Source organism: Sesamum indicum, linkage group LG11, assembly GCF_026168435.1.
Source record: "Sesamum indicum cultivar Baizhima isolate 11 linkage group LG11, ASM2616843v1, whole genome shotgun sequence".
NCBI classification, from domain to species: Eukaryota; Viridiplantae; Streptophyta; class Magnoliopsida; order Lamiales; family Pedaliaceae; genus Sesamum; species Sesamum indicum.
In genome coordinates, this window is record NC_142667.1 from 12,082,030 (window position 1) to 12,100,275 (window position 18,246).

The 18,246-nt window shown below is 35.7% G+C and overlaps 2 protein-coding genes across 2 annotated transcripts; one reads left to right on the plus strand and one right to left on the minus strand.

Moving 5' to 3' along the window:
- The first annotated feature begins 752 nt into the window (after positions 1-752).
- LOC105173855 (proteasome subunit beta type-6) lies at positions 753-5,243 on the plus strand. Its single transcript, XM_011095754.3, has 8 exons — positions 753-1,072; positions 1,182-1,258; positions 2,060-2,115; positions 2,910-2,982; positions 3,280-3,391; positions 4,069-4,142; positions 4,402-4,476; positions 4,895-5,243. Exons 1-8 carry the CDS (start codon positions 961-963, stop codon positions 5,024-5,026), a joined length of 711 nt encoding a protein of 236 aa, XP_011094056.1. The 5' UTR covers positions 753-960; the 3' UTR covers positions 5,027-5,243.
- Positions 5,244-5,462: 219 nt separating this feature from the next.
- Positions 5,463-12,751, minus strand: LOC105173856 (auxin response factor 19). Its single transcript, XM_088875488.1, has 15 exons — positions 12,618-12,751; positions 12,007-12,278; positions 11,615-11,727; positions 10,472-10,570; positions 10,308-10,364; positions 9,992-10,147; positions 9,822-9,906; positions 9,631-9,721; positions 9,343-9,507; positions 9,100-9,222; positions 8,790-8,865; positions 8,513-8,654; positions 6,485-8,343; positions 6,196-6,386; positions 5,463-6,098 (listed from the first exon to the last, which is right to left on the minus strand). The coding sequence occupies exons 2-15, from the start codon at positions 12,068-12,070 to the stop codon at positions 5,963-5,965; spliced, it is 3,357 nt and encodes a 1,118-aa protein (XP_088731614.1). The 5' UTR covers positions 12,071-12,278; positions 12,618-12,751; the 3' UTR covers positions 5,463-5,962.
- Between the last annotated feature and the right edge of the window lie 5,495 nt (positions 12,752-18,246).

The window sequence follows — 18,246 nt, forward strand, 5'->3', positions numbered from 1 at the left end:
CGACTATGTGGGCGATACTCACTCAAAAACACTAGCTTCGATCGTAAGGGTTAGAAAAACTGCAACAGTTGAACGCAACTGATGGCGTGTTTAACACGTTCAGCATGTTATATATTTTCAACTTCAATCGATTATTTTTAGGAATAATTACGACGCACCCTCCTGAGGTTTATTGTAATTATATATAAGACTCGTCGTGGTTTAGGAGATTGTATCTAATACCTCTAATATTTGTTTCAGTCTGATAAAAGAATTTCTTGATTAGTGAAAATTCTCTAAATTTGCTTATATTAATAAAAATAATTAAATGGAAGTTCATACTCACTGTCGATTGACTTATTATGCTTATTGAAAATTAAATAAATTTTGTAAACCAAATTATTATTGTACATCTTGACACGCGCCAATGTATGCTAGAATGTGTATTTGCAACGGTGTAACGGTAGTTTGGTATTAAATGCAATCTTTTTAAACTAAATGCAATTTTTTAAACTACATCAAGTTTATACATAATTATAAGGGCAATGAAATCATCCCTTATTATTAAAATATTTCAGAAAACCTACATTATAAAAACTTACAAAAATAATTTGCCTTCAAAAGTATTTGAATGTGGAAAAAGTGGTATTATGACATAAAATTAGTATAATATTTACTGGTTACAAATATCACCTGAAGAAGCCTTTTTTATTGAAACTTTTTCTTCCTCAACTCGTACACACTTTATAAGATATGAGAATACGAATTTATTGAAGTTTTGAGGGGCCAATCCGCATTTATTGGAAATTGAGGGGGCGAACTGGTTACTACTCTTTACACACATCAACCAGCGCCTTCTTTCCCTGCACGAAACTCCGGTTTTGTTCCACTCTCCTTCTTCCAGAAGTCGTTAGGGATTCAATTCTCTGCTGTTAGACTACTCCTGTGTAAGCTCATTAATCGATATCCCTTGTAAGCATCATGGACGGGATTTCCGGCGATCTGAACGCTCCACACTCGATGGGGACTACCATAATCGGCGTCACCTACAACGGCGGCGTTGTTCTGGGCGCCGACTCTCGCACAAGCACCGGTAGCTCTTTGACACTAATTATATTTGTCTAATATTTTGAAGTAATTGTTTTTCGTTATACTTGATGGCTGCTTCTTATTAGGAAATCTTGTGTTATGGTCATTTGTAGGGATGTATGTGGCGAATAGGGCATCCGATAAGATCACTCAGTTGACAGATAATGTCTACATCTGCCGCTCTGGTTCGGTGAGAGTTCACACAATTGCCTTGTTTTTTATCGTTTTTTGGTGGGATGATAGGTTTTTGCGTTCTTTATTTGTTAAATTCTTTTTGGACTGTTTTTCCCCTAGTTTCAGGGTTTGAGTGTATTATTTTTAAGGCATTTTAAAGTTTTGGAACTTCTTGATGAAAAGCTTGCTTCTCCTCTCGTGTTGTTCACTGAATTGTGTATCTGCTCTTTGAATTAGAAAATTACTTGATGGTAGCTTTAAAATATAAAGATTGTTTATGTTGTAATTTTTCATTAACTTGATTTCTATCTTATTCTCATAAGTTTGATGTACTATTACCCATGCTTGAGGGTAGTCAGTATGGAACTTTGGTCAGAGTATTTTGCTAGTTATTAGCGACATCTCGTACATAAGTAGCTGTTTTTCCACAGGTTTTGATAGAGTTACAATGGAACAAGAGTTGCTTTTTTTTGCAACTCTTGGTTATATCTTGAGTTATAAAATGGGCTGTCTTTTGGCGCTCGTAGTCTGTTTGGTGCTTCAGACTTCCTCTTAATTTTGTCCTTCCATGGTGAATTTGTTCAATTTTTTTCACATTGAAACACTTTAGTTCCATTTTAAGTTTAATTGATGCAACATTCTCCTTTCATGGGTTCTGTTGTTGATAGTGAACCCCCTTCCAGCTTCCCACAATTAGCCGCAAATTTCATGGTTTGGATTCATAGTTCTCACTGCATAATTTGATAAGCTGTACAGTTGGTAAATTGACCTTTCCTTTCTTTTGAATATCACGTTTTCCCTTAATTCTTTTGATCAGGCAGCAGATTCACAGATTGTTTCAGATTATGTTCGCTACTTTCTCCATCAACACACGTAAGTTGATACTTCATACTTAACAGAATATTCCGTATCATCATCCCGCTCTACTGTTCATTTGCTGTCTTGATATGTATTGATCAGTCAAAAGCCCAGTACTTTTGTTGAGCCCCTAAATTTCACATCATCTACGCTGCAAACACTTGAAGAACATTCTGGTTGAAATTTATGTTTGTCTCAGAATAAGCTTAATATGAAAAGCAAAAATGTGATGTGGTCCTCGTATAATAATAATGGAGACTGTATTTGACCAATTTTGTTTCGATGTAACATGGCATCATCATTTCCGCTATCTCTTTGCTACTCATAGTCTGCTTATGCACCTCATGAACAAAAGTTGAATCTATATATGCATGTCAAAAAAGATGAAGTTGAATCTATATTAGTATGTTGGTTTGCCTTTTAAGTAATAGTTGTGGTTTTCTATCCAGCTTTTGCTTGATCACAGTTGGCTTTTGTTATTTCCAGAAATTTTATCTATATATGTTGAGATGAAGTTAAGTTTGGTTTTAGAAGTTTTGGGGAACCAGTTCACCACAGTTCGACTCTGTTGCTCTTTATATACTCAGTTCTGGTTGATGATATTTGATGTCACAATCCCTCTTCAACTGTACTTATTAGGAGTTTCTGGATGAAAGAACTGTTTCTAGTCTTATAATTTCCCTCCTAAATACACCAAAAATCATATTACTGAGAAGTGGGTTTCACTAACTGGATTGCACCACTTGGTGAATTAAGACTTCTCAAAAAGTTAACAAAATGAACCTTCTATAAATTGCTCGGTGTTGCAGGATACAGCTTGGCCAGCCTTCAACTGTAAAAGTTGCTGCAAACCTCGTCAGATTATTATCCTATAATAACAAGGTTTGTCATATCTATAAGTTGTGAATCTATGTGCCCTTTCAAGTTGAATGTTATTTCTTCTACAAAGTTCATTAGCAGAAGTATTTTCCTGGTTCTACTGATTTCTTGAAGTTGGCATAGTATTTGATCAAAATGAAATAGTCAAGAGCCTGCCCTTAATCTTGTCGGTCATTTGAAATTCCTTTATCCACTGTTAATTTTGCTTTATGCTTTCAGTTATGATTCTGAGCAATTTGTTGGAGGGAGGTGTTTAATTATTTTTAATCTTTAATTTGTGCTATTCTATTGATTTTGCAGAACATGTTGCAAACTGGCCTGATTGTTGGTGGATGGGATAAGTATGAAGGGGGTAAAATTTATGGAATACCACTGGGAGGAACTGTTTTAGAGCAGCCTTTCACTATTGGAGGTCTGCTTTTGTCATTTGTTACTTTATGTGTTTCTTGTCTGGTTTTCCAGCTATATCTGAGATATTGAATGTTCCTACATGGCATATGACCTTGAATCTATACAGTGCTAAGTCAAGCTGGTTAAATCATACACGATCTAATTTGTAGTGCTGTGACCAAAATACCCAATTATTCACTGTGTATATATCACTTTATGAGATGATGGTTGCACATTTTCAGTAACTTTTGAGCTATTTCATTTGCTGAAGCCTTGATGTACTGATAGGTGACTACCGAATTAGATATTCATTATTCCATTGTAACTTATTCACTATTTATATTTTTCTTAATTTGATAGGTTTTATATGACATGTATAAAAGTAATAAATATATATTTTAGTATTTTGCTGGTAAATTGGCATAAACTAAGAGTTGTATGTTTCAGGTCTGCACTTCCCATTGAGATGCCCAAATTATCCTTTTTCGTATCTAGAGTTATTTTGGAGATCCATTATCCATGTTTCTTCATAAGGATTGTTTAACATTTAAGAATTAAGATTGAATTTTTCCACTTTGCCTCCTGAATTCTTCAATTACTTAAGGCTTGGTTTGCTGCTTTCAATTTACATGGCAGGTGAAATGTTTGCACTCACTTAGAGGGGCAAATATTATATTTTAATTCTTTCTTGTATTTCAGGGTCTGGCTCTACCTATTTGTATGGTTTCTTTGATCAAGTTTGGAAGGAAGGAATGACTCAAGATGAAGCTGAGGTGTGTATTATATCTTTGTTTTTATCAAGTTAGAAGAGTTTCAGAGTCCATTCTGAAGATCTTTTCTTCAATTGAATTCCTTCTAGTATTTGTGAATGTATGAACAAGAGCTCAACATGTGAAGCTTTTCATTATCAGGAATTTCTGAAATTCACAAGTGATTTGCATACTGGTCTACATAGTTCCACAGCTCATTACTTATGCCTTGTTTAGCTTCTTTTGTACTTGACTATTAGCCTAACTTGAAGATTTTTCTCAGAAACTGGTCGTGAAAGCAGTATCTCTTGCCATTGCTCGGGATGGTGCCAGTGGTGGGGTTGTTCGAACTGTGACTGTGAGTTCCTTTCTGATGATGAACGATGCTTTCGAGTAAAATAGTGTTGATTCCCACCCCTCCATAAATTGGAAAATTAGATGTCTGCTTGCTCTCTTTTGTTGTTGCTAGCAGTTCCATCGCTTCAGCTACTTGCTATGCATGATGATATTGGAATGAAAACAGTTTTGGCAACTATGCTAATTATATATTAGTTGCCTTATGGAATTCTAGAAATGCTCTGGGAGTGATTATTTAACACAGAGTTCATAATAGCGACTGTATGTGTTGGTTATAATACTATCATAGCAAACTTATGAATTTCAGTAACTGGTTCGAACAATCAGATAGTCTGTGTGACAGTTGGGATGTTTCTTTACTTTACTATCCCCGATTCCGTTTCCTGGATGGATCAATAGTTTTTGACCTCTTATTGCAGATTAACAAAGATGGGGTCACTAGGAAGTTTTACCCTGGGAACACCCTCCCTTTATGGCATGAAGAATTGGAGCCGAAGGATTCAATGTTGGATATATTGTCATCAGCCAGTCCTGAACCAATGGTCAGTTGAAGGAAAGATCATTCACCAAAAATGTTAGTGGCATTTGCTGCCACACTCTTCGCTCATCAACGCGTTAACAAACTGGACTTTGTATGTCAGTTGTAACTTCAGTTTGTTCCCCTAAAATTTGATCAAGTTTCTTTCTCTTGATAGTTGAAGTTTGATTCTCTGGATAGCCTTTTCTGTTACAACAATTGAATTTCTACCTATGCTTTTCAGCGACTCATCACCATCTGCTACATTATTATAATATTAGGAAAAATTTAGATCTTCATAACAGCCAGAATTTCATTTTTGTACGAAATTCTTCATAGTTGCAACTCAAGACTTTAGGACTACTCTACATACATAATGCAATACAGCAGGTGTTCTGTTTTATACATCAGTGAAGATATAGAACAAAGAAATAATTTTTGTGCTTCTATTAGTACAATTCACTCTCGGATTACAAAATTTTGTTTTTCCATTGCCCATCAGATAATACAAGTCATCATTAATATGTTAAGATGTCATCGAAAAGTTAACTGAAATATCTAAACATCTATACAATTGGAAACTATATCATGCATACAGAACTTAAGCTCTTAATTTCTACAGAAAGAGGTTTTTACGTGAAACAAAGACGGAGAAATGCAGAGGCTTGGATCTATTTCTACATTTACCGGCTTGGACTAAGATACACGGTGGGCTCCTAGGCCTGAAAAAAAGAACAGGAATTAGATGCTTTGCCCTCTTCTCTACTTCTAATAAGCAACTACCGGCTTTGGTCCTGGCGATGAGTCACTACTATGTCTGCTCTTTCATTCCATCACAGCAAGTGGACAGGAAATCAGAACTTGGGATGCTAGACTCTTGCCACACTAGTGGTATCGAGCAACGGAACTCCGCCAATGTGCTGTTGGATAAGCTTTCCATGTGGACAAACAGGTTAAAAGCTTTATCCAACTAATTCACGCCATTATCGGAGCTGCTGCAAGCTTGGTTTGGAAGGACGCTATTTCCAAAATCTCCATCCAAGCTCATTTGCTGGACCTCCTGAGGAGAAAGGATCTTTATGCAACGAACACAGGTCACAAATTCCCTGAAGGCATTAGCATACAAAACGTATTAGCGTTGAAGGAGAATGTTTGATGTTTACAGATAGCAGATGAGACATTGGGTAAAGTGTGAAAACGTACTCCCAAGGATCATCACCAACTAGCAAGACGTCATTCTCATGATCCACGTAAACAAGTTTCCATCCTATTCTCTGTCGGTCCTCAAGTTGTCCCTCTATACCAAATCTTCGAGCCAGATCTTGTTTAAGCTCATCATAGCCTGAGTAGCGTGCAATGTCAATTGATCTTCCAACAGCTCCCCGTTTGTACACCTTCAAGAAAAAACTTCCCACGTTAGCAAAGGAGAACTTGAGCATACATAAAGGAGGTTAACATTTATATCCCTGAACATTGATAATAAAATGCCAACCTTTGTATACGTCCGCATCCTTGGCATCTGTGGTGGAGCCCAAGCACCTCTATTCATGAAGCTACCATCGTTTATAGTGGAATCAATGGAGTTGAACGTCATATCTGGAACTCCAAATGATTGGGAAACCATAGATGACGAGAGTTCGGGTTGAGCCTCCTTGGGGTTCTCATAGCTAGAAAGCATGCCTCCTCCAGACGAGAGATTATTTGTGAAATCTTTACCTGATCCCACCATGTCCTTTGTCATCAATGGCTCAGGCATCATGGGCATCCCCAACTGGTTGTCAATGTTAGCTCCGAAAGCTACGTTGCCCCTTGGATCGCCCTGTACTTCGCCATCCTGGCTTGCATCTCTAAACAGCATCGATTGAGAATTGAATGACATGGAGTTGTTGTTCGGAGGTATCTGTACATCATTCTGAGAAAGAACTGATGTTGCCGATGATGAACTATCCAAATAATCCACTTGGGTTCCAGTAGCATTAAGGTATGTTTGCGAAGCAAAAAAACCTTGGTTCTGGTCTTTTGGCACGTTCAGCAAGGGTTTAACATCAGCTTTTGGCTGTAAATCTTTAATTAAATTACCACTAGAAGACAGTGTCTCTAAACCATTTGGATTTAACAGAGTGGCAGAAGACTGAGCAATCTCATCACCTACTAATGCAGCTCGGTGGTTTCTGCTATTCATTATTGACTGGACTGCATTTGGACTGTTGTTTGTGGATGGTGAAGTCGAACAAGACGGAACATCGTCAGTAACTGCAGATTGACCTCCACCAGCAGCTCCAGTCAATAAACTGCTACCACCAACAGAAGGCTGATTGTTAATTGGATTTAAAGTAGGCCCCATATGTCCAGGCAACTCTGGTAGTATCCCAGATTGCTGCTGCTGTTGTTGAAGTTTTGGTTGCTGAGGTGGTTGCGCAAACCGGAGGTTCGTTTGGCTATTATTTCTTGTCATCTGCTGAGCAAGAACATGCGACTGAGGGAGCATACTCGATGTTCCTTGAGATGTCTCCAACATTTGGTTCGTCGACATAGACCTGGAGAAGTTTGGTTGGACATCTAAAAGCTGCTTCTGGTGATCTTGGAGTTGTGTCAGTTGAGTTGGCTGTTGCATTGCCGACTGCTGTGCCAACAGTGATTGCTGCTGTTGATGGAGCTTCTGTAAAAGTTGAAGCTGTATTTGGTTCTCTGAAACATGCAATTGTTGGTTTATGATATCAGAGGGCTGAGACGGAATTAGATTTTGCTGTTGAGGGTGGCTCAGAATCTGCTGTTGCTGTTGTTGTTGCTGCTGCTGAGGCAGATTTTGTGCAAGATTTCTCTGAAGTTGATGGTTTAGAAGAGACTGTTGCTGCTGAAGAAAATTTTGAGCTTGGACAGGAGTCTGTGACTGCAAGACCTGAGGCGGAACTTGGCCAGTCTGTAAAGTTTGGCTGACTAAGTTCTGTCTTGGCGGTTGACTAATATCAGTCAACTGCTGTTGCGGCTGTATAATTGAGCCTAATGGGTTCAATGAAGAAGATGGCAGCTTTTGGAGTTGATCGAGCTGTTGTACTGGTTGGGTTGGCCTCTGCGCATTGAACTGTAAGTTGTTCTGCTGAGGAAGTTGAGTTCCAGGCAAGCATAATTGCCGTGAAATATCTGTACCGGCAAGGTTTTGCAGAACAGAACTAGATAACGAACTCATATAGTTTGGTTGCATTTGGTTAGCCAGAGAGGGGTTTGGCTGCATGTTCATCCACTGGACTAAGCTCAGGCCAGCCAGAGCTTGGGGGTCTTTGAGGCCAAAGTCATCACCAAGCCATGGCATTGTCCTCCTGAATAAGTTGTCTAGATCAGAGGAATCGTCATCTGCAAGGAGAACATGGTAGATTTTTCAGGCCTTCTGCAAGTCATTGTTGGGCTATAACTTAATTTTACAAGCATCTTCAATGTTTCATTCAATGCGCAGGAGTCCGTGGAACGAGCCACAGAACGTGAAACGTAATTAACGGGAAGCATCTGTAATCCTTTTCGGTACCTGGCATTCCTGGTTGCCTTGGACGCTTAGAACGGAAGAAAGGTGGAGTTGGGCAGATGAAAAATGGAGCAGTTACTGGTTCGATCTCCCAAATGGAAACACGATTACGCCTTTCACCAGCAGTCGACTCATCCCAGCCAACCTGCTTGTACAAAAAGTAAGTATCCAATGCATATCTTCCTACAACCAATGCTTATTTTTCATAAAAATAGAAGGAATGAAGCAAAAAACAAAGAAACTTTATCTAGGACGAAAAGAGCATATTTCCTGATCTTACCTGTAAGTTGCGCCATTGGGAGTTCTTCCATCTGACTGGATCCAAGTCACTGATTCCAGTTATTGTACCCATATATCTGCAGGACGCAGGTGAATTTAATGCAGGTTAACATAAAGAAGAGGTAGACTTTATCAAACCTTTTATTTGCTGGGAGAAAAGAAATGCACAGTTTCTAAGATGGGCTTAGAAGTTGAATAGATGTACCAAGAAGTACATAAATTTGAAGCAAAAATGGAATTTCTTTGTTAGATGATTTTCAGAGCAAACAGAGAAACCAACAGCAATTGAGCATAAAAGGGGCCTACATTACCTTCTTGTCCCTGATTCTTCAGTTTCAAACATCATGCGGAAGCGCATGCCAAGAGATATTTGGTTACTGCAAACTGCTTTATAGTACTTGGCTAACGGGATGACAAATTCTGATGGACTAGCCCTGCTCAAAATTCAGAAGTAGATGAGAACACAGAAAGAAACAATGTGAACGCAAATGATAAAAGGTTCCCATAGGTGAACCAAATCCAACAACAGCATGGTTAAAGATGAGCCAATTTACCTTGGATTGTAAAAAACAGTGAACGGGCTATTATTTGCAGCAGCATGGGCAGCTGCAGCAAGAATTCCAATATGCATGCTATCACTTGACAACACTGATGAGGACAAGTTGGTTGGTTGTCTGTTAGCCCGTCTAATGCCCAAAAGAAGCTGCTGCTTTTCGTCCCTGTTTGCAAGAAAAAGAAATCCTTTTCACATAAGACAGCTCAAGGACAACATGAGCAATTACTTATATCTCTGTAGTAACTGATTGACAAGCAAGGCCTCAGAGAAACTAGCTGATCATTACCTGATAAATAAGACCGAGTCACCTGCAAATAACCTTTTTCCACTGACGAAAAGGCTCCACCCAGTGGTGAGCAAGTGACGCTTTGGTTGTCCTGAAATGCAATCATCGTGTTTTTTAGTATCAAAATTGAAATAGTGCTTTGAACAGTATACAAAAATGGAAGCACAAGAAAAGCTGCAAACTGAATTTACCCCGATAAATATGGCGAAATGTCCAGACATTATCGTGTAAATCCCGGGCCACAAGCTCTTGTGCCGGTGGTTGCATTGTGAAGTCCTGGAACAAGATGACCGCTCTCAGAAATAGATATAATCTAAGAATTGCCAACAATGCAATAGGGATAAAGATTCCTCTTACTAACCAGTGGAGGGAAAATCTTTTCTGCAGCTCGTCGAGGGACAGAAAACCCCCCATGAGTGCTAGTATCACTTGCAGTCAAGGTTTTACAGAAAAACTCCGTTTGTGGTTTATTTGCTTTAATTGATAGATCTGACCTCAGTAAAGCATCCTTGTCAAACTGCAAATAAATGACACAGTCAGTTATTTATCGCCAAAATGAAGCACACTGAACAAGTACTGATGAATAGGTACAATTCTCAAGTCACTGCCCAGATCACGTGGCTTTCCAATATCTTCAAGATTTTCATAAAGTAGCAAACAGAAGCACAAAAACCTACCGAAGGCACCGGCTGCAGCGTCATTTGGGCATATACTTCATCTGTCTCTGGATCAGCCTAACAGATACGTAAAAGTAACCACAGTGATTACTCACATTCAAAGAATCTTAAACTCGACATGTTTCCAAGGAGAAAAAGAAGCCGTCTAGTTGAAGGAAGCATACATGCAAAGTGACATTGTGAAGGAGGCACAGTAGTTTTGATGGAAGATTCGGATAGTTTGGTATTTGAGCATCTATATCCTTTTTCATAGACGCAGCAACCTGAAAATCCAAAATTACACAAGAAAATCAGTCCACCAAAACCATCAACATACGACACAAAACACGTATTTCCACTAGCGAAAGTAATGAACCAAATTCATCACCACATAACACCATCTTTCTTGACAAAATGCACGTGTAAGAACTTTATCGCTCTCGATCATAGCAAAACACAAGATTCGAACGCAATAGTTTGCAATATTTACACCCACAAAGCAAACACATAAAAGGCCAAATTGATCAATATCTCCATCATACTTCAAGAAACACCATCCTTTGCTTATGAAGTCACTTTGTTCATTGCATATGCACATTTTAAAAGATTGAACACACTAATTAATTTGTCTGAATATAAACTTCAACCCCAGAATTTAACCATTCTTGCATACACCAAATTGTTCAAAATACTTAATATTATCTTGTGATATAATTATGATACAGTTAATTATAAGGTATTTAAATGATGTGGAACAGTGAGATAAGGCAACTCGATACACCCCCCCACAAAACAAATATAATAATAATAAAGAGAGAGAGTAAGGAAAGGAAAATCCCCATCCAACAACCCACACCCCAGCATAACTGGGCACATTAGCATGGTCCAGCAGGTATTGTCCCTATTACTCTGTCCTTTTTGTTCTCTCTTTCCCCTTTTTAATCTGAGTTATCAGCCCAGTTCTTGAAACTACCCCCCCCCCCCCCCTCACATTTCCAAATCTCATACTCCAATTAATTATTGTAAGCACCAGCTCACAATAGAATAGAAAGGATCCATCCAGACATATAATTTCACAAGCATTTATTAAACAAACTAATAATGAAGACAATCATGGAATCCTGGGCATGTGATCAAATTATGTCGGGAGTCAGCTACTGACAGAGAGGGGGAGGGAGAGGAGTTAAGCAGATGGCACCATAACGGCGCACGTTAGCAGCTGTCACACGGAGAATGAACAGTGGACCGCATACAAGTAGTGGATGCAGGCGGACTGTTACGTTTCAATCATCATCAGTTAAAAAAAAAGAGGAAAAGAAGATTTTAACCTGTTCACTGTGGCCTTGTGGGAAGTAGACGACGTGGGTCCCAGCGGCCGGCAGGTTCACCAGAGGGCCGGCGCACGCTTGCCATAGCTCACTGTTTATACTCTTCTTCTCAACTGCCATTAGCCGGTGCATTTTAGCACAAAGGAAATCAGCAAGACAAAAAAAACAAATATACAAACAAAATAGGGATAAAATCAAATTAGATTCCCAGCAAAAGGGCCCCAAGTTTTTTCATCTTTTTTGGATTTGGGGATAAGAAAATCCACAAGATTAATTTACAGAAAAAAACAAGGAACGGAAGAGATGGTCTTTGGATTCAGCGTCGATGTTTACAATGGGAGCAGTGATGTGTGAGCGTGAATCTGGGAGGGTGAATGTAAAAAAGATGAGACCTTCAGCGGCGGTGGCGGAGGCGTTCGCGGGCTGAGTTCCGACCCCGGTGGTCGGCGTCTTCATTTCTCTTCTTTATCTCCTGCTGCCTCCAGGAACTCCCTTATTTCCAGCTCATAAAATGGCCGGAGTTCTCACAGGAGCCTCATCTTGCCGGAAAAGAGAATCAAGCGAAGAATGGCGACTCCCTCAACAACAAAAGTCAAAAGATAATAAAATCTTTAACCTTTTGAAGTGATCACACAGATGGCACCTTTCTTGTTCCCTCCTTTACCTGATGAGCAAAGCTCAAACAAAAGATTTAATTTCTTTATGGTCAAAAAATGGGAAACGAAACGGAAAAAAGGGGGTGACCGGCGCCGGAGAGAATAATTTTTCCGGCGAAAAGGGAAAGGGTGGGTAGAGAGAGAAAGTAACGAGTTTCTAAATTTAAGGGGAGACAAGAGGAGCTTTGGAAAAGGAGGAGATGTTGAGGATAGCGCAGACCAAATGCTGCAGTCTTACTTTTAATTGCCCCCTTTTCCACACTACACCGTCCAGACACACACACAAAAACATACACGCTTTCTCTCTCTATATATGTTATATACGTATGTATGTATATATACTGTACCCAGCTTTTCTTTCTCCTCTTCTTCTTCTTCTCAAACCCCTTTTGCAGGCTCCAATTTCCACCTCTTTTCTCTCTCTCTCTCTCTCTCTCTCTTTCACTTTCTTTGCTGCTTTCTCTCTCTGCGCTTCTCTTTCTACTCAAAAGTTCTCACCTTTCTTCTCTTATTTTATCATATTTGCATTTTCTTTTATATATATTGTAATGTAATAATGTGACGAAGAAATAGCTGTGTGCAGTGGTTGTATATATGTATGTATCTATCTCTCTCTCTTTCTTGCTCTTGTTTTTCTCTCTCTACAATAATACATATTTTATGGGACTGCTCTCTCTCTCTCTCTCCCCTCCACTGAAGATGAGGGAGTCGGTCGGCCGGAGTGACCAACCGTGGCCTCATAAGTCATAACGTTGCCCGCCGAGGTTAAATACGTAACTTCACACATTACTCAATTCACTCCCCTGCTGTTAGCATGTTTGTACCTAAAACACATGTATCTATGCATGTAAAATTAAATATTAAATACACTTTGTGCTCTTGAACTGCCGACTAATTTTACATACATAATTTAAATTATATAATATAATAAAATAATCATCTCGGTTAGTTTTCATCATTAATAATATTGTGTGATTAATTATGCTAATAAAATTGTTAATATATCCATTTCACATACGTAAAAAAATATTAACTCGTTGATCATGTTATGGACACATCAAAACTCAATTATTGTAATTACACGGCTAAAAAAAATATTGTACATGAATTATGTTATTGGTCATCTTTATGCTCTTGTAATTACAAATGACATAATTAGTATTCGAGTTTTATTATTAGGATCACTTTGGTATACAATTGATGTAATTTTAATTATTTTTTACCTTTTTAAGTAATAATCATTTTACCCATAGAATGTAAAATCAAAATTTAAAAGATGTACTTAAAAAATTTGGGAGAATATCAATCAATATATTTTATCTTTATTTTAGTCATTTCATTTTTATTCTTATTATTTTTATTATTTTTTACTATATTTATTTTAATATTATAAAAAAAATTCATCAACTTATTTAATAGTTAAGTAAGTTCTCTCAAGGAATGAATTTAAAAGTAGTAATTTTTTTCTAATTAATGCAATAAATATAAAGGGCATAAGTATTTTTATTTGTGGATGATGTTGTCTGACCGTATTACCCTTATTAATTTTGACAATGACCAGAAAGCAAGACATATATTTTGGGTGATTTTGTTATTGTGGATGATGTTGATAGGGGTCCGGTTGGGAACGCGACGATTGGAACAGTTTGAACTTTGATACTTGGTGAAGTCGCATTTCTGGAGGTGCAACAATTATGGGGTAAATAAATGTGCAATCCACATAAATAAAGTGCTACTAATTTAGCAATTTTTTTTTAAAGCAATAATAGCTGCTTCATTTATTGACACATTATAATTACAATTAGCCTCTTTTCTTTGCTCAAAATTATTTATTTATTTTTTTAAAAAAAGAAATTTAATTTTTTTTTTGTTCGATATGAGACTTTATTGAACGTGATCATAGAACATTCGTTTCCTATTGATTGTTTGAGCGGAATATCCAATCATAATTTTTTATTCTGTAAGTAGGAAAAACACGATATATATATATAGATATATTTATTTATTTTAATAAAACTTACATATTATATTAATTTATAGAGCTAAATCACTTTATGGTATTTTATATAGAAAATGTTGCTAGGGTTGTCCTAACATGGAATTTAATAATGAAGCATGTGTTTGCAAAAATTTGTACTTGGTTTTCTTTAATTGTTTAAACAAATATATATCATAAAAGGGGGAAAAAGTGTGTAAGAGAGAAAAGAACACATTTCTTTTCCCAAAAAAAAAAATTATTATTATTATTATTATTAGGTGATGATAATATTAATTATGGTTTTATTAAGTATAATATTTTATTTTTTACCTCAATGATATTTTTAGAAAATTTAATAATGTGGAGGATTGTGTCAAATTATGGTATTTAATAATTATTAAATTTCTTATTACATATTGTAAGATCAGGAAAAGAGCATCCTATGCACACTATTTCCACCATTATATTTATGCTAATGGCAAACATAATTGGGCAATTAATGATTTCCGTTCCACTAATTCATTTTTCTTTTTGGTCTGGTTGATACGTGATGTTGTCGTGTGTCTCCTCCTATTAGTTTCAAATGAAAATTTTTAATACATAATTTTATAAAGGGTTTTTGTTTTTTGAATTATATATATTTTTACACTTTGTCGTTAAAAAAAAAATTGTCAATTTATCATCTCAATTTTGTGAAATTTGCACTTTTTCGTATACGTTCGGTTTTTTGTTGATTTTTTTTCTACAGAAAAAATAACCGTATTATGCATATGTAAAAAATATCACATCACATAACCCTAAGTATCACATGTGTACTACATGTGATGTTTTTTGGATAAAAGATTTGATTGAAAAGCAGTTATAAATGGAATAGTGCAAAATTTAGTAAAGTTTTAAGATGATAAGTCGACACAAAAAAAAATTAGATTGTAAAGTGTAAAAATCAATCATGATTCAAATGGTAAAATATAATTAATCCTTTTATAAATTCCAATGTCTTCTTTAAATAGATATATTTTTTTAGAACGATTGTCAATCACATATGAAACAGTAACAAATAATACATGACACTGCAATGAGGCACGATAGTATTACATGTTGTTGGTGGGAAAAGGACAATGTGGGCGTCCCAGACTTTTCGTATGTGGAGATGATGATGGTGTCAGGCATTCCACATCAGTTGTAAATGATGGCTTTGACAAATTTATAAGCTCTAAAATATTATTTTTTAGCAATACATCTTTTTAATATAAAATTAAAAAATTAAAATAAATAATACTCTACGACTTAAAATTTCGATCAGGTCGCAAGCTGCATTTTGTTTATTGTGGGCCCTTCTAATTGATTTTGAAGTCTTAGGTCCCAAGTGGTAAGGGAGGCCTGTAGTATGGACAACAAGGAGAAATGATTAAAAAGTATATATAGGATATTGATTAAAGCAACATTAGAGTAATCATCCAAAAGATCAACTAATAAATAAGTAAGAAGGAGAGTGCATTTTTCATTTTATCCAACCTCAATAAATTAAAATAATTTGTAAGTAATTTTTATTTTAAATCATATTATATTTCTAATTGATAATTCCCTCGTGGTGAAAATTTAATTTATATCTTTTTATGTTAGGTTTAATTATACAAATATAGCATGTTTTTTTTAAAAAAATTTAAGTATGTTATTTGATATTATAGTTGTAATAACAAGTATACCCTATTTAATGACGAAACTATACACAGATGCCTCCTCATGAGTACATCGCACTAACACCCTCACAAGGGGTTTATTTGTAATTTTATAAAAAAAAGATGATTGTGTAATTTTATTTAATTTTTAAGAAATATCAATGTAATATATTATTTTAGTTTAACCGTGCAGAGAGTGGGAGACGGCGGCGGCTCAGCGCGGGACGTTGACGGCTTCTGGTTTGGAATATTTGCTTATCCATAATCCATCTATCCCTCTCACTCAAATCAAATGCATTATGCACTCGTCTTTTGGGCTTTTCTCACCCCCCCCCCCCTATTCTATTTTTGTTAATATAAAAATCGTAATTACATATTATGTTAATATTAATAACTTAAAAAAATTAATAAATATATTAATTCGATCAATAAATTCATATTAAGTGAGATAAATAATTATTATAATAAATCTATATTAAGTGAGATAAATACCAACACGTTTGATGGGATTTGAATCCGTAAATTCCAACTTATTCATGTGACTCACTATTCTGTTACATTGTCCAGACACCCCATAAGCACTTCTTATTTAAGCGAGAATTTACTCTTTACAAATTTTAATATATTAACTTAACTATATATTTTTTTTAATTAAGAATCATCTTTTAGATTTAAAATTTTCGGATAATTAAAAGTGAGATATTCGACAGATATGTAAGTCTGTTGATCAAGATGATATTTTTTGACCCGAATCAAATAGAGAGATTAGAATTTGAGAACCACATACACATTGTTCGTAACCTAATTACTATTTCATGAGGAAAAAAAATAATATCCATCATTTTCGCACCTCAACTACTTCTAAATACTATGCATATTTTTTTAAAAAAAATAGAGATTTAATGACCAATTAAATTTTTTATATAATATTATTTTTTACATAGAAAAATGTTTAAAATTCATAAACAATGTATAATAAATAAATAAAATATAGAATCAATTTAGAGGCATTTGATTTGGGAAGTGAGGGAGTATTGTAAAGTTCCCCTACACCGGCGCACCAGCAAAGGGCGGCTGACTTCTGACAGCCACGCTTCCCAACACGTACAACAATTTTGATGGCGTGGATTAATAGAGGATCCGAATCGGTGGAATATTTTTGCAGGGGTTTACTTTGCTTGCATAGCTCGGCTACTGACCTCTGACGCCCAGCCGATCCCGCAGGGAGCAGAAATCGTGTACGGCCGCCCCCAATATATACTCTTCTCATGCCTCACGGTGATCGTTTGATCAGGGATCTTGATTTTTCCTTTTTCTCGTATAAGATGAAATGAGTAAGAAGATTGAAGTAGCTTTCACACTTTGAATTAATTATATAGAAGTATCATTACAGTCATTTTGCATGATATCTCTCACAATTCATATTGATTGCACGAATACTTTTATTGTTTGATAAATTACTAATATCTTTTTAATTTTTAATTACTATCTGATAACTAACTAAATCCATTAGTCTCCGTTAGAATTTCATTCATTTTTCTGGATAAACTGATAAAAAGGTCACCATGAACTACAGATTATAATTTTATTTATTTTTAAGAATATAATTTTTTTAAAGTGGATAAATTTTTATAATTCTCAGATTTTTTCATCTACCTCGTCCAATTTGTGCATTATTTAAAAAGAAAAAATGATATACATCAAGGACAAAGTTGATAATTTTAAGTCTAAATCCAAAAATTATATAATTTTATAAAAATCACGAGTTTTTATAATTTTTTAAATAATTAACAGAGTATTCTTAATTATAACAATTTTTTTAAAAAAAACTCATTATAAATTTATCATTAATAATATGATGCGCAGTATTACGTGCTGCCATAATTTTTAAATATTTTTGCGCACATCCAATATGCTTTATACCGTAGTAATTAAAAAAAAACGTGGCTTTTGGCAGCCGGAAAACCCGCCTGGTTTGACGGAGCTGCCTCCCTCTGCGGCTCGCCCTTTTACTTTCCCCTCTCTCTTTCCTTTTCTTTAAAAAAATAATAATAATATTTTAATCACCGTTCGGCGCCTCAATAAAATCTGGGACACGTCAGCCAGAATTAAAAATTTGAAATGGTATAATCATCAATCATTTTCAGATTTCTATTCAAACTTTTACCCTTCTTACCTACCCTCCACACCATACTCAATTAGTTTATAAATTTTAATTAACAACAATTAATGCGCGTCATTTATTAATATCAAATATATATAATTGCTAAATAAGTATTATTATAGTATACTAATAACTATTTTTAAAACAGATCAATT